Raw genomic sequence first — 16,522 nt, forward strand, 5'->3', positions numbered from 1 at the left:
TCATACAAAGTCATTAAATGATACAATGCTGATGGCCCTTTATTTTTAATGTACCCAATGTGGTGTTAATAATAATAATAATAAAAATATTTGGCTAATTTAAATAGTGCCGTTTTTGTGAAAAATCATTTATTATTGTATTGTAAACTTCTTGTTTTATTCACTCGAGCGACTTTTGGCAGATTATGCCAAGTTTGCAAAAAGGTTTTTAAAACGTTTGGCCAAAATGTGCCAAATTTATAGGCTCTAAAAATAAGAGATAAATGGAGAAATCTAGGTGGATCAATTGGCTTTAAGCCGCAGTTAGCAGTTTTATATGTTTCCGTTATTGAGTAATGGTATCAATTAGATAAAATGGTAAAATAGTAATAATAATAGACTAAAAATATGAGATAAATGGTGAAATCTAGGTGGATCAATTGGCTTTAAACCGCAGTTAGCAGTTTTATATCTTTCCATTTTTGAGTAATAGTATCAATTAGATAAAATGGTAAAATATATTCATATATATAACTAACTAACTAACCATCACGCCGTTTCACCGCAGGGGTAGGCAGAGAGGACGGACCGCCAAACAACTCGGTCTTGGCACACACTTCTTGCCTCATTCACATTCATACATCGTATCATACATACTCTTCTATTATTCTGACTCTTGACGTGGCCCGACTCGAGTATCTGATTCACTTGATTGTGCCATGTCTTCCTCGGGCGACCCTTACACTACTTTCTTAGCTCATTCGCTCTTCATGCCCAAACCATCTAAGCGTCCCTTTCTTAATATTACTCATTACGTTTACATCAGCCTTGCACTCTTTGCGGATATCCACATTTCTCACACGATCATACATGTTTTTACCACACATACGCCTCAGGGATCCATTAAATACAGCATTCAGTCTACTTTCATCCTTTCTCTGCCAGTTCCATGCCTCACTTCCTTACATCAGGGTAGGTACCAGCACTCCATTGTGGACTGCTAACAATTTAAACAATTTTTTGTTAGCGCCAACTGCGTTCAGTTTAATGGAGTTACCTGCATTTACCCTTCTTTCAATATCTCTGTCAGCCTTCCCATCTCTCGTAAACATACTTCCTAAAATATATAAACTCATCCACCTGCTCCAAGTATTCCTGATTTACAACTATATTGCACACTGTTTTCGTACTCTCTCTTTCAAACACCATTACTTTAGACTTATATATATTTACCTCGAGTGATATACCTGCTCTACACAGGATTTCCTAGTTGGACAGGCACATTGCATCACCAAAATAATGTAATTAATAAAGTTGAATAAACAAAAATATTACGGCCATTTAACATTTTTTCAGAAGTACAAAGGATAACACGTCATTATTTTATGCAGAGAAAAGTCTTGTATAAATATGAGAATGTTAAGCTAAGCGGACGTTTCTTTCTTTATTTTTGAATGGATAATAATATATTTTACGGGGCACGTACAAAATTCAGAAGAAATACTTGGCGAAAATGCGAATATAAGAAAGGGATTTCAAAGGCAAAGGAATAATCAAACAAAAAGAGACGAGACGTGAGGTACCTACGATATAAGATATATAATATTTGTACCATTATAAAAAATGCAGTAAAATACGAAAGATGCTCGAAGCTCAAATGTTAATTGATTCCGACGAATTAGTAATTGCCTTTCTTTTCAGAAAGATACCCACGGACATAAGTAACTTATATTTAAGATTAATAAAAATTGTACATTACAATTTAAATATTGTACGTTAAACGGTTTGAAAAATGTATTAACTGTAAAATTAGAAGTAAAAACACTATATTTTATTTTTCTAGACGACTATTAGTATCTTTCCGAGGTCCTTATTTAGAAAAATCTGAGATTTCAGTGAAACATTTATCAGAATTAATTGACCCCGTAGAAAGATAAATTTTGTAGGCCTATGAGGGCAAATTTTTGGAACATTTTTTGTAGACGCAGTTTTGGCAGCCAACGAGTCACGAGGATGACCGAATGAACAGTCACTCGGTGCAAAAGCGACGTCCCGTTTCCATGCAAGAGCGTCGTTCCGTCCTGCCAAGCAAGAGACGGTTTTATTAGGTCTGGTAGGGTATTTTGGCCACAAATCCATAATTAAGTTTTGTATGGAAAAGGTGGCGCAGCCGTTCTTCTTAATATTTACACGGAATATTGTCTCTTTCCAGTGAAGACCTGAATTTAATCCAGTACAACATGAGGACTGCGTGGGCTCTTCTGATGCTGGGAGCTCTGCTGGCTGTTCTGGAACTCCTGCCGGTGGCGGCAGCGGGACCTTACCTGGAAGAAGGTAGGAACTTCTTTATATTTCGGACCTCAAAGGGACTTTGAATTTTAAAAATATATGTGCATAAAAAAAAATCGGTTCAGGGAAAAATGACAGATTTTTTACTAATTTTGTAATAACTATTTTTGCTATTTATGAGGCATATAAACAGGTAGCTTTTACACATATTTTTTTACTGCGCCTTTCTTACTAGGGAAATCTTTACTAGGGCTAGATTACAATTATTTTATTTCAAGAAAAGGTTAATTTTGATAGGTACATAAAAGGTTACAATAATGAGATTAGAGAACTTTAAATATTTAGTTTTGACAAATTATTTCATGACTATTTGCTGACTATCCAGTATTTTAGATTTGGGTGAGTTTCGACAAATTATTTCATGACTATTGGTTGAATATCCAGTATTTTAATTAAATTTAGATTTAGATTTGGGTGTGTTGACAAATTATTTCATAACTATCCAGTATTTTAATTAAATTTAGATTTAGATTCTGGTGTGTTGACAAATTATTTCATGAATATTTGTTGACTATCCAGTATTTTAATTAAATTTAGATTTAGATTTGGGTGTGTTGACAAATTATTTCACGATTATTTGTTGACTATCCATTATTTTAAATCTGTTTGATTTTTTAATTGTCTTATTTTTTCAGGTACATTATTGTATATTTTAGTCGCAATGTATTTGAAACATCTTTGTCCAAATGTTGTATTTGTAAAAGTTCGTTGGTTTTAGGCCGTGTGTTTTGTGTAATTAAGAAAAAAATTGTTTTGTTTTTAAAGATATGAGTTCAAATGGTTTTTGTGTTAACTTAACTTGTCGAAATTAATTAAAATTTGTTAAATATATCTCGAGTGTTTGTTATTATGGGGATTTTGAGTTTAATTTATGAGCCTTAGATAATGAATTTATGGCTGATATTGTTAGACCTGCCATTATTCCATTCTCAATGTATACAGTTTTCATACAACTATCGAACCATCAGTCAAGTTTATCCTCAGGGATAGGCAGAGAGGGTAGACCACCACATGGCTTTCTCTTTCTCCTTACTTTACTTCATTCATACATCATTTCACACGCAGGGACACACATTTCTGTTATTTTGACACTTGACATGTTTATTGATTAAGTAGGTAGGTCTTTAAACACTTTCAAATAAATCTTTTAATTTTAGAGAAAATTTTGGTTTGGATTTTAAGTAACCCTCCGTAATCGAGGGGTTAGACTCTCGACTAGCAAGCTGAAGGTCGCAGGTTCAAATCCCGGTGTGCGCAAGTAAATTTTATTTGATAAAATTGTGTTATTTCACAAATTACTCTTTTAAATAATATGTAGTATATCTGCTGTACGTTCCAGAGTGGAAGATACTATCAGTATCACCTTGGTGTGAGACCACAATTCGAAATTGAAATGTTGCTTGAAATGGCTTTGGTCTTGTTTGGTGACCAGATCTAAATAACCAGGTGCTTCTCCACCTTCCTCATCCATCAGCCTCACAATATACCCCAATTGGGGATGTGATTGTCTCACTGGCTCCAGACCACTGGGAGCAGTTGGAAATCTTGTGCGGTTTCACTTAAGAAAAAAATTGTACGCAAGGTCACAGAAATATAAGTGTTAACATTTATAATGAAATTTCACATTATTTTATTTTGTTACTGTTCACGTGTATAAATAGTAAATAGACACAGTCTGTTATACACCTTTAATAATACCGTAAATAATGTATTTGTACAATCTTTGCAAGAATTCATTTCGTCAACCAAATTTCAAAGGCTTTATACATTTTGGAATAATGTAATATTATTCCGAAGTAAGATATATGTACGCAATTAAAACGAAATATTTATACCTTCTGCAAAATGTGAAGACTTTCTCACGCAAAATAACAATATAACGAAGATTTTCAATGTAATGGATTAAGAGCAATCTTATTGAAATACATATTAAAACAAAGCCCATTCGAGTTGTAAGAGAAATACCGAAGAAATGATACGAAATTACGCTTTGATATTTACAGAAATACCGTCATAACAATATTTAGAACTAGACACATAATGTTTTATGTAACGTGATAAATGATCTCAATTTATGAAATGAATTATTTTGTTGGTCTAATTCTTACACGACCAACTATCTACTCTGTGGTTGAGCCGATAAATCTATCGATTACAAAACCATTGGTCAAATCTTAATAAATTTAACATTCTTTGATTTTTTTTTAAATTTAACATTAAGGTTAAAAGCAACGTTCGTTATCTTTGTCACGTAACAAATCAACACGTTTAAAAACTCCCGCGAATTCATATTAGTTAGCTATCAGTTGTCACCATTGTTCGCTGTGGGCATGCGTTCGCATTGCGCATGGGTTAAGTTGGTAAAACTGCCCAATGCTCGCGCACGCTGGCTGACGAAATCATCAACGGCCCCCACATTTAAAATCTAACCTCGGCCTTGACAACATGTGTGCTTTGCAATTAACAAAGACGCTCCCGTAGCGCGTCTAAATTAACGGCTATTTTCGTGCAAGTACTTTAAAAACCGGTATCTAATTTTGTACCAATTTACGATGGAGAACTGCACGCGCAATGGCGCGTACAGTACAGAAGATATCCCGCCATATTAGTGATTCAACATGTACGTGTTGTTCCTCCTGCAAATTCATGTAAGCTGGTTAATTACCATTTCTCCTTATGTGTCTTTTATGATTAGAATCGTGTCAACATTCAGGCTTGCCAGCCAGAACTCTTAAATATAGAGAGAGATTGTTCCTAACAAACAGCTAGAAATATTTAGGATGTTAATAACCCTTCTCATTTGTGTATCTGTAATGTAATTGTGCTTTGTGAATATATTTTAATACTCCCATTTTGTGTTTCTTTTGACGAATATGGAGTGGTCGACTTGGCATTTGTTCCCCGTGTAAAAGCCCGTTGGCTGACCTAAAACCTGAAGATATGGAACTCTATTCTCTACCACCTGAGCTAACGCCGAAATGTACACTGGTAAGATTCCGTACAAAGGCACCTTTTTTACATCTTCTACGTGTTCATAGATGGCATTAATTATTTTTTTATTAAAACACGCTTTTAGCAAGGTATTACTTTACAATATTTAGAAAATTTATTTGTTTGCAGCCGTACAAACGCAATATGGATATGAATAAACAGTTAAGTCGGAAAAAAAATCTTTCAAAAGGGTATAAAAATACAATATTGGATTAAATCATCTGTACAATATTGTATTTGTATGCCTTTCTTGAAAGAATTGATTTTTTAATCGAACCAACCTTATCTATGTTTAGTTACCAGATTTGAATAGCCAGAAGCTTTCCAACCTTTCTCTTCCTCATCACCTTCCCTCCCACACTTCCTTCAGCTTCACAATACACCACAATCAGGGTTTCTATAATCCTACTCGCTCTGTATAGTGGGGAGCAGTTGTGCGGCAACATCACATTAAAAATCAATAATTAAATGCTTTTACATATATATTTTTTTAACGTTAAGGCGAAGCTTAATGCCAAATCACTATTTTGATTAATCTTTATAACGAATTGGTGCACATTATGAATACCAAAAAATATTTTTAGATAAATTGAAGGTTTTCCTATCGTTTCGCTTGAGTAGAATACAAATAGGTACAATGTTAAATTACTCAATAAAAAAATGTTAACTACTAAAAAAAATTTTTTTTCAGTATGAACGCGTAAGGGAAACAACTATTAAAAAATACAGTATTATAGCTAAGATTATCTATGACAGTTTTACTTGAATAACTTTTTTGCTTTCTTATAAAATTATTTACAAAATAAATAAAAACCAGTTTTGTGTTTGAAATCGAACGTTTCTGGACTCCGTTTGTCAAGCGATTCTAATGCCTATTACCTACAATATAAGGTATACTAAGAATATACACATTATTGGCTTGTAGCTTCCTCTTAACTCCTTTCAGGAGGCCTTGAAGGTCTATGCCATCTTTGAGGATGTTGTGAGGAGGGCGTTTAAACATTGGTCTTGAAGATACCCTTGCCGAAGGAGGGAGGGGACACAGAACGAGTCGTAAAAACGATCCTTTCTCATGTGACAAATGTTATGTTTCCACATCGAAGGGCTCAATGATGCTGGCTCTTCGGAGCTGCTTCCGTTGGAATACCGGTAGAACAAGTTATCATGCTTTTATATTCTGTGATAAAACACTTAAATAAAACGACTGCCAATGTTCCCTAAGGAAGTTTTCATGACAATGTTTCTCCAAAGTTTAACAAGAGTTTCTGTTTTCCAATAAGAGATGAGATTCATCTGTCTTGAGTTACATAACTTCTGAAGAAAACTTGTTACTTATTGAAGACGAACTTGCCAATAATTGTTCGTTTTTTGTTTGACGTCCCTAGAGCTGTGGTTCCCAAACTTCTTAGGCCACGGATCCTTCAATAGAATACTAATGACCCGGAACTATACAATATATAAATAACAAATTCAACAACGCACAACTCTTGACTGAGGATTGAACCTTCTTCCCTAAGGACTAACTCGTAAACTGACTGACTTTTAAATTGTGTTTTGAAACTTATTTTTTTTTTAATGACGTGACTGGGGATTGAACCTTCCACCCCAGGGACTTGAGACAACACCCCTAGGACCTAAGCAAAATCTTAATTTGATAGTATTTATTTTCCCGGTTTGAACCTTGTCGTCCCAAAGAAATGAGCTTGAAGCACAACGCAAATGAAACCATGTTGCTTTAAAAATATTTTTTCAAGGCAAATCTAATTAGTGCAAAAGAAACTTAGTTTGAAAAATAAATTAGTTTCTCGAAAATGAAATAATTATAACTTGGAATTTAATTAGAAGCCCCGAAATTTTCCTGCCGCCCCGGGAACTATTTATTGGATAACTAATACCTCTGCCATAGGTCACCCTAAGTGAATCGCTACGTTTGGTGACTTAGCAGGAGTGCTCGGGTTAATGTGGGTGAGGTTTATCCGGGTCTTGGCGACGGATGTGTCTTTCCACTGACTGCGTGGCAGGCCGGATCGGAAGAGACTGGTTGAGGGAAACCTCTTGACCTCTCCAACAGGACTAATAATAATAATAATTGGATAATTTGTAGAGCGCCGTTTCTGTAAAAAATCACCTCAAGGGCGCTGTACAATTTATTTCCTAGGATCTACATTTGTTATTTAGAAAAGATACCAAAACATACTTACCTGGCAAGTCACTTCCGACAAACACACTTATATTAAAAAGTTTATGCTTATAAAACTCTCTAGGAATATCATCTTGTTCGAAAGTTTAGAATTAATTTTGAAAATGTTAGGTTACCTTAGGACGGATGGATTTACAGAATTTGAACAATTCATCAAATTTTATAGTTAATATTCAAGTTCGGTTATTATATCATTATTTTGGCCAGTTGTTTTACAACTGAAATTTGAAAGAACTTAAATAGAACCTTCACAGAACTGGAAAATCAATTTTGAAATTTGATGAACTGTTCAATTTCTGTGAAACAACCCATCCTTAGTGTTTAACTTTCTGATCGCAATTTTAACGCAACGTTACACTAGTAGTTATGTGAACAGTGGATTCCGACATGATAGCTCGAAACAGTCGCAACGCTCACGCTCTCTGGTGGAATAAAAAGGTACTATCAAACACGGCTACCATCTTGCAGGATTGACCGGACACGGAATACACAAAAAAGTTTACAGCTAGACAAAATGCAAAATTGTCGAGTCAAAACAGCACTTCGCTATGCTCGGTCAGCTAATTTAAGTTTATTGCGTTAGAATAATTATCTTACTTTTGAGCTGAAAAGGTTTCTAGACACCAAAGATGTCTATTTTTATGACGCCAGAGCTCACAGTTCGAGAGTTTTTGTCCACGCAAGCTAACACAATCATTCCTGCACTACAGTTGAGACAGTTTTCAAATTGAGTTCCCTTGACACATCATAGCTCAAACTCACGTATCAAAATAATGTTAAAAAGCGATGTAAGAGAACCCTTTACCTTTTTTTCTAAAAAAACCCTTTTTAAGGGTGTAACTGTATTAAAAATCGTCACTTTATTACCTCGACATCCACCAAGAAAGTGAATAGGTACAAAAAAGGTTCATACCTTTAAAACCTCTACCGAGTCTAAGGGTATGTCTATCTTTCTTATTTGTTCCCATCGCCAGTGAGTCAACTTTTTATTTCCCAAATATAACCTCCATTTTTCCGTGAAATTAAATTATTATTTTTTGTAATGATAAATTAATGTTTTTAACACAAAAATTTTTATGCACAGCACAAATGACAACAAATTATTAAAAGCAATGATTAGTCGCCTAATATATCCATACAAATTGAAAATATCTCCTGAGTAAAAATTAATGCCGCCGACGGGAATTGAACGCGCACCTTCTGATGTCCGGTCAGGTGCTCTGAACCACTGAGCTACGTCGGCTTATTTCCAACACGCCAAATGATCCAATATGTACTGGTACTTAAATCAACAATGACTGTTTATTATATGTAACTTAAAACCCATCACGTAACCCCGTCACGTAAAACCCGAAACCCGTGGGCGGCATTTTTTTACGTGGTAGATATTTTCAATTTGTATCGATACTTCAGGCGTCTAATTATTGCTTATACTATAATTTAAATAATTTAGGAAAAACTCTTTAAGCAAGTAATTTATTAAAATATTAAGATGAATAATTTGTTTGCACCCGTATATATGCAACATTGCCTTGTTTTCACTGTATTGTCCTTATAAATGAGTTTTTAAACGAACGAAACTATTTGTTCATATTCATATTGCGTCTGTACAGGCGCAAAAAAACTTTTTTTCTTGATATTGTAAAGCAATACCTTGCAAAAAGCGTATTTTAATAAAAATAATAAGTTAACGCCATCTACGAACACGTAGAATATAACGAACGACGCGTTTGACCTTATGATATGTTTTTAAATAATCTCTACTCAAATGCCGATCTGAAAAAGTAATTATTTATATGAAATTCCTTCGAGGGCAAAAACTTACAAAGCATGCTTTGAAAATTATAAAAACACATCGGGTTGTGTTATTAAACACCTTATAAAACAAATGCGGTATCTAATTCGCCAATTAACCGAGCTCTTCATACTCTAAATGATATTAGTCTAAACTCTAACATTGACATTTTTTTCGGATTCACTGCCCAAATTCAAACGTGGCATCATGTCAATAATTTAAACTATTCAATGCGTACTATTCAAACGTACAGACATACACACACAAAAACTCACCCTTACATTACACACGTCACACCCACACCTTTATACTACACACGTCACCTGGTAATTAAGGATAGACATACCACTTAGCAGACATTACAAGGAAACATATCATTAGTATCTTATTCCTGTATATTGTTTCGTCTCTGTAAATCATGTACTGTTTGTTTCTGTAAAAAAAAAATAAGTATGAAAATCACAATATTTCTTTAAATGCTACGTAACCTGTAAATGTTTTATTAAATATTTTAACAACAGTCGTTTACGCTTGTTCATTGTAATCGGTTTTTCGTATATTTGCCTTGCAAAGCGTCTTCTGTAAGCTTATAAAGGAGCATTAGGACAAGTTGTTGTACAGAATTTGAACAATTTATCAAATTTCAAAGTTAAACTTCAAGTTCTATTCAGGTTGCGTTATTATGCCATCATGGGTCGGATGTTTTACAATATTTGGATAATAACAGAATTGAATATTAACTGTGAAATTTGATGAACTGTTAAAATTCTGTGAAACAAACCGCCCTCAATATGTTATCCAAAATTTCCACCGCACCTAACGTGATCGCTGTAAAAAAAACATTTCCCATTTTCAAGTGTACTAATAAAAATAAGTACGTAATAATAAATGGACATCATTTTCAGTCATATTTTTTTATTAGTATTAAAAAATGATACTTGCCATTCGATGTTACAAAATAAATAGTTACGTATGAAGACTTATATGATACCTACCAACGAGGAAGGGTAATGATAACAATCTTGCTTTATTTTTACATTATATTATTATTTTCATAGCATTAAGCCCTCAATTTTTTTATGAAGATACACATTGTTTTATGGTAAAAGCTGTAAATTTGAAAGACCCACATCATTTTTTTACTATCTCTGTATCACTGAAGATTAAAACCTACAGAAGTAGATTGTATATTTTTAGATTTGAATCCATGTACGAATAAAGTGGAATGTTGGAAGTGGAAACTAACCCACTTTCCGAAATCGGATCGAACTGAAAGTCGGCAGATAAACGCGTTGTCAATGACTAGATATGTTGTAGGAGTCATGGTTCGCCAGGATACTTACTCGGTGCTGCGGGCTCATTGATTCGGAGTAATGAAAGAAACTTCCACGTTTAATAATTTATTAATCAGAAGGTTACGAATAACATTTTAGAGCGAAAGTGATTTGAATGGATAACAACGTGTTGGTTATACGACGCTAAAGAACAGAATGGCGCTCCGGTCGCCGGCGTGTCCGCTCGGACCCTCGGTGACTCGAGCGGCCGGTGTTGTCATTTTATAACGGGTGACCATCTTCTGAATAATTAGCAAAATATTAGGGTGCTTTACTAGATCACGACAGCAATATTTCTCGGAAATTGAATGACATCAAAGCAGTTAAATTCGAAATTAATGTCAGTCCTATCCATCAATCTGGCTAAGTTGTTAGCGCGGTTGATTGAGTACATTGGGAAGAAGGTTCAATCCTCAGTCAAACCAAATTCTTCAAATATCGAAAACATATAACAGATAATCAACTTGGTTTGTCTTGAAAGCGAAAGTTTTATAAAATAGCAACTGGTCTCTAGACCCATCGTCGTGCGCTGCAGCTAGAGGAATATATTTATACGGCACTCCTGGATACCCTGATCCCTAGATTCCTACCAAGAACCTCCTCTCCAAGGCCACGAGGGAAATTATATGTGTAACTGTGTGGGGTTAATGAAAAAAAAACCATCAATATTCTTTGAAAACGGTTTAGGTCGCTCTTCTAGTGTTTTTCTATACAGTGCACTGTAGGAAGTTATTGTGTTATTTAAGAGGATATGTTCTGTCATCATTGAACTTACCTATTTGTAAATAAATAAAATATTTATAAAACTGGATTAAAGATTATGGTAGATATTCTAACGGCGTTATCACACGTTTAATGAGGTTGTCTTTTACGATAAAATTTGTTTTTCAAATGTATCATGTTGAAAGCGTGCTGAGGACAAAGTTAGTATTTTGTGCGGTGTACTGCAGCACTCCCACTAGATTTTTTGAATGTGCATATCACACAAAAGTCCCAATTGCTTCCAACCGTCTGAAGACAGTGAGACTATGGCATCCTCAATTGGGGTATGTTGTGAGGTTGAAGGTAGTTGGAAGGCGAAGAAGATGGGAGGATGAAGGTGGGGAAGTTCCTGGTTATTCATATCTGGTCACCGAATACGGCTAAAGCTATTTTAAGCAACGTTTCAATTCTGAATGGTGAGCTATTACACCAGGGCGATACCGAGAGTATCTTCCAATCTGGAAGGTGCCGCAAATATACTACATATTATTTTTCAATAAAAAAATGTGAAATAACAAAAATTAAAATAAAATTTTCTTGCGCACGCCGGGATTTGAACCCGCGACCTTCAGCTTTCTAGTCGAGAGCTTTACCCCTCGACCACGGAAGCCGTCAATACACGACTGTAGCTTATTGTATGGATGTTACATCACGTTTTTCTCATCTTCATGTATGTTGATTTCCACAAAATAAATTTGCATTACCAGATATGAATAACCAGGTACTTCCCAATCTTCATCTTCCCCATCACCTTCCCTTCCCCACTACCTTCTGCCTCACAACATACCCCAATTGGGGACGCCATAGTCTCACTGGCTCCAGACGGTTGGGAGCAGTCGGGACTCTTGTGTGGTTTCACATAAAATAAAAATAATAACCAAAATTAAACAATTAAAAAATAGGTAAAACACAGTTTTGTTTAGAAACAAATGGCGAAATTGGGCTTATATTTCGAGGGTTTAGGATCATAGGCTATCTACAAAAACATAGTTTTGAGATAAACGCAAATAAAGATTGCAATGCTCATATGCCCGACTGTATGCCAATTATATGCCAAACTAATTTGGCCAACGGAATCTCTTAAACGGTTGTATGTTGTCACTAATAAATAAGATTGTGGTATTACCGATACCAAACTTAACTCAAAACACTAGTTGAAATCAATAAAATACTTAGTTTTTACCACTTTTATTGTTTATAAATACCATCATTATTAAAACCCTGAAGAAGTGAGCGTTGCTCATGAAACATGTTGGTATTTATAAACAATAAAAGTGGTAAAAACTAAGTATTTTATTAATTTCAATTGAAATGGTGCCACAAAATAAGTTTGCTGTGTTAGAAGAAGTCAAAAAACTAGTTTTGTAGTGCCGCTGTGATCATAAGATCGGGATTTGTATGACGAAACACACCCATAAGTTGCTTCTTATGTTTTTCTTTATTCTACGTTGTTACTCCTTACATTTAAAAATTAACGAAATTATTTTTTGTTTCTTAAGTAATTTAATATGCTTATTAATATACGCCCTTTATCAACAACTCGTAAGCTTCTATATCAATTTAATTATGACCTCTAAACACGAATGTTGAAACGAAACTAAACCTAAAATAATTTTACTATCCGAGTGGTTAAAGGAATCAATAATCGACATTGACCTTGCTAACTAAAATTAATTGGCCCTTAGAGGTAAATGGGTAACTAGTAGTGACCGACCTAAATGGCTTGTGTTATTTTCAGCCGAAACTGAAACTTATTTAAATAAGAAAATGATAAAACTTACAAATCTAATCGAAAAATGAAACAAAATAATAAAAGGATAACAGTCTCAACTGGGAATCGAACCCAGGATCTCTGTTTTACCACAACAACATATTATACGTCAATTTATTAATATTATCTTCAAACTAATTTTTCGCATATTTTTTGGCAGCTATCTTTTTGAATGATTACGAAGTTATAAAAAATGGTATCTAACCTAGATTTTGTCTCGGATAAAAGTTTCCTAATTATAATTCTAAATTAATAATTACGATATCGGTCTCAACTGGAAATCAAAAAAATGTGAGAAATAAGATTAAATCAGTTTATATTTACTGGTATGTTATTTTTTTTTGGTAAATTAAACACCACATGATTAATTTTCCTCGGGGTTTGTGTCATATTTTGGAAATTTTGTTAGATTATTAAGTGTTATTTCACATTTTTTAATTAAAAATTATATATAATACACACTTATATTTGTGGCACGTTCCAGAGTGGTAAATACTTACAGTATCGCCCTGGTGAGAGACCAAAATGCATAATCGAAATGTTTCTTGAAATGGCTTTAGCCGTGTTTAGTGACCAGATCTGAATAGCTAGGTACTTCCCAACCTTCCACTTCCCCACTCCTTACAGCATTACAACATACTCCAATTGAGAATTTTCCCATTGGCTCAAGACATTTTGGAGCAGTTAGGACTCTTGTGCGATATTGATACGATCATCATACACACTAACTTCGTTTGACCGAGATGTCCGTTACTTAATTCTGCGTGAATTTTTCTTAAGTGTTAGTTTAAAAATTTTAAGAATTCAGACAAGCAATAAATTGGGTACCTATAAACAGAACATTATTTTTAATTAATTGATGAATTAATGTTTCTACATTTCAAAGTTGTATTTATTTTATTAAAATTTTTGACAGATTTCGTGATTTTCAAGTTCATTGCATAACGATGTTTATTAGAATTTGGGGATGCCGTAGTGTCACTGGCTTCAGACCGCTGGAAATCTTACACGATATTCACATAAAAATCTGAAAACCAAGTTTCAAACAAATATAATATAATATACATGATTCGGTGTATGAATGTAGATGAAGCAAAGATTGTTGCTACCACGTTGTGTTGCTGTGAAACCTCTCCAAATGCTTATTTCGCTAAACGGTTTTATAGTTACCTTAGTAATTTTTGTTCTGTAAACTTTCAGAAACAAAACCTTCCATGTACCTATATAAAAGTGAACAGTCTTCAGGGAGTTCTTGACTTAAAGTTGACTGCGGTGTAGTTTTTCTCCTGACATTTAAATTAAAGGGTAAAATAGCATTTTGGGTAGCTTCATCAAAGCTCCCTACATAATAATAATAACAAGTGCTTTGTCCAGGAGAGAATTTTAACTTTGTTTTCTATAACAAATTATTATAAGCAATAATTAGTCGGCTGAAATATCAATACAAATTGAAAATATCTCCCGAGTAAAAATAAATGCCGCCGACGGGAATCCAACCCGCGCCTTCTGATGTCCGGTCAGACGCTCTGGACCACTGAGCTACGTCGGTTTATTCCCAACCCGAAAAATAAATCAATATGTACAAGTACTTCAAACGAAAATTACTGCTTATTATATTTTTTTCACCTGTAAACAACTAAATTTATTTTTGTAGGAAATACTTTGTTAGTGCTGAATTTCCCACTAGATGGCGTCGAGATATATTATATCTACATTTGTTGGTAAAATATTTTGACTTGACAAATTAATGCTTACAATAATTCGTTATCCTTTGTGCTATTCACAAAAACCTTGTCTTATAAAAATTAGGTTATCATCAAAAAAACAATGTTTTCTGTATATAAAAATTTGATAGAAATAATAAAACAATAGAAAAAAATATATGTCAACATTTGTATCATCTATCGCAACCATGTAAACACTTCAACAAAGGTTCTCCTAATGAGGTTTATACGAAACATATGCGGTATTCCATTCAGTGTCACCTTCTCGAACCTACCAAATTGGTTGGATGTTTAACTTAGAGTTTTGCGAACAGTAGACATAGTGTCCAAAAAAGTACCTCTCTAATTTTTACTTATTGTATAAATCAAAACCAAAATTTGCTCTCCAATTTACAGACAGGGGCGACCTTGTGAGGTGTCACATTAAAAAAATAAGGAATTAAACAATTTGTCCAAAGAAACGTTCCCATCTCAATGACAATAAATATTTTTCAAACTTTCTTCAGGCAGGGAGGTACCATAATATTGAAAAAATGTTAGTTAGAAAGTTTAAATGAACACACCGATATCATATTTGAGAAATAAATTTTAATGACCCATTAAAAAGACAGCAATCTTCAAACGAAATGCAAATATAGTCGAGTTAAACCAGGACTTTGCTGGTATTACCGGTATTTTTATAAATGTAATTTTTTAAGCGGATGATAATTTGAGGAATTTGGTTTATTACGAAATGTGGTAAGGTTTTATTATTTTTTTATTGTTTAAATTTGTTAATCCTGCAAAGTTAATGAGGTTGCCGTCTGACTGCATCCTCATAGGAAATATCACCGATCCCACTCGGATTCTGAGAAGCCTTTAATTTCAGATATTTCACATAATAATATTGGGATTCAAAATCCCTTATTTCGTTTGAAAGCTTCGTATCTCCTTCGTTTAATTAGAAATGTATTTATTGTTTTTTTATTATTATTATTTAATGAGCAGGCAGTATTTAGCTGATGTGTTCATATCTAATTTTACAATATGTTTAACAGTAATTGAGTTGTTTTAAAAGTGATTTTTCTGTTTCAGATTTTCGTTTAGAAATCACTAATATTGTCTTTAATATTTAAATATTACAATTTGAGGTTTTACTCAATAAAGTCATTCCGAAAAATAAATATTCATTCTAGACTTGCAGAAAAGTCAACAGATGTCGCACATTAAAAATAAAAAATAAGATAGGTTTATCTAAAAAAAAAAGACGCTGTCTGGATTGCATTTAGTTCGGGTTGAATCTTGCGATCATACATAAAGATAGTTGCCAATAAAAATGTGCGGTGAAAAAATGAAGACAATGTTAGTGGTTCTTATTCGAAGTATGATACAGTTAAAAATGACCGAGGGGAATAGAGTCCCATTAGCTCAGTTGGTAGAGCACTGTCACGGAAAGACAAGGGTCCTGGGTTCGAGTCCCAGATGTGACCGTTTCCTTTTCTGATTTTTCTGTTTCAGATTTTCGTTTAGAAATCACTAATATTGTCTTTAATATTTAAATATTACAATTTGAGGTTTTACTCAATAAAGTCATTCCGAAAAATAAATAAATCATTTCTTCTCTCTAAATAAGAATCC

General features: G+C 33.8%; 1 protein-coding gene across 2 annotated transcripts in view; it reads left to right on the plus strand.

Annotated features, from left to right (window-relative positions):
* Window positions 1-16,522, plus strand: part of LOC149413500 (xibalbin-1-like) — a 312,022-nt gene that overhangs the window by 46,572 nt on the left and 248,928 nt on the right. For both annotated transcript variants that reach the window (XM_089644498.1, XM_089644499.1), the window contains exon 2: window positions 2,192-2,313. In XM_089644498.1, the coding sequence (XP_089500624.1) occupies window positions 2,220-2,313 (94 nt within the window). In that variant the 5' untranslated portion in view covers window positions 2,192-2,219. The remainder of the gene's footprint in view (window positions 1-2,191; window positions 2,314-16,522) is intronic.

Source organism: Hesperophylax consimilis, chromosome 21, assembly GCF_061612785.1.
Source record: "Hesperophylax consimilis isolate HC1 chromosome 21, BYU_Hcon_1.0, whole genome shotgun sequence".
Classification (NCBI taxonomy): domain Eukaryota; kingdom Metazoa; phylum Arthropoda; class Insecta; order Trichoptera; family Limnephilidae; genus Hesperophylax; species Hesperophylax consimilis.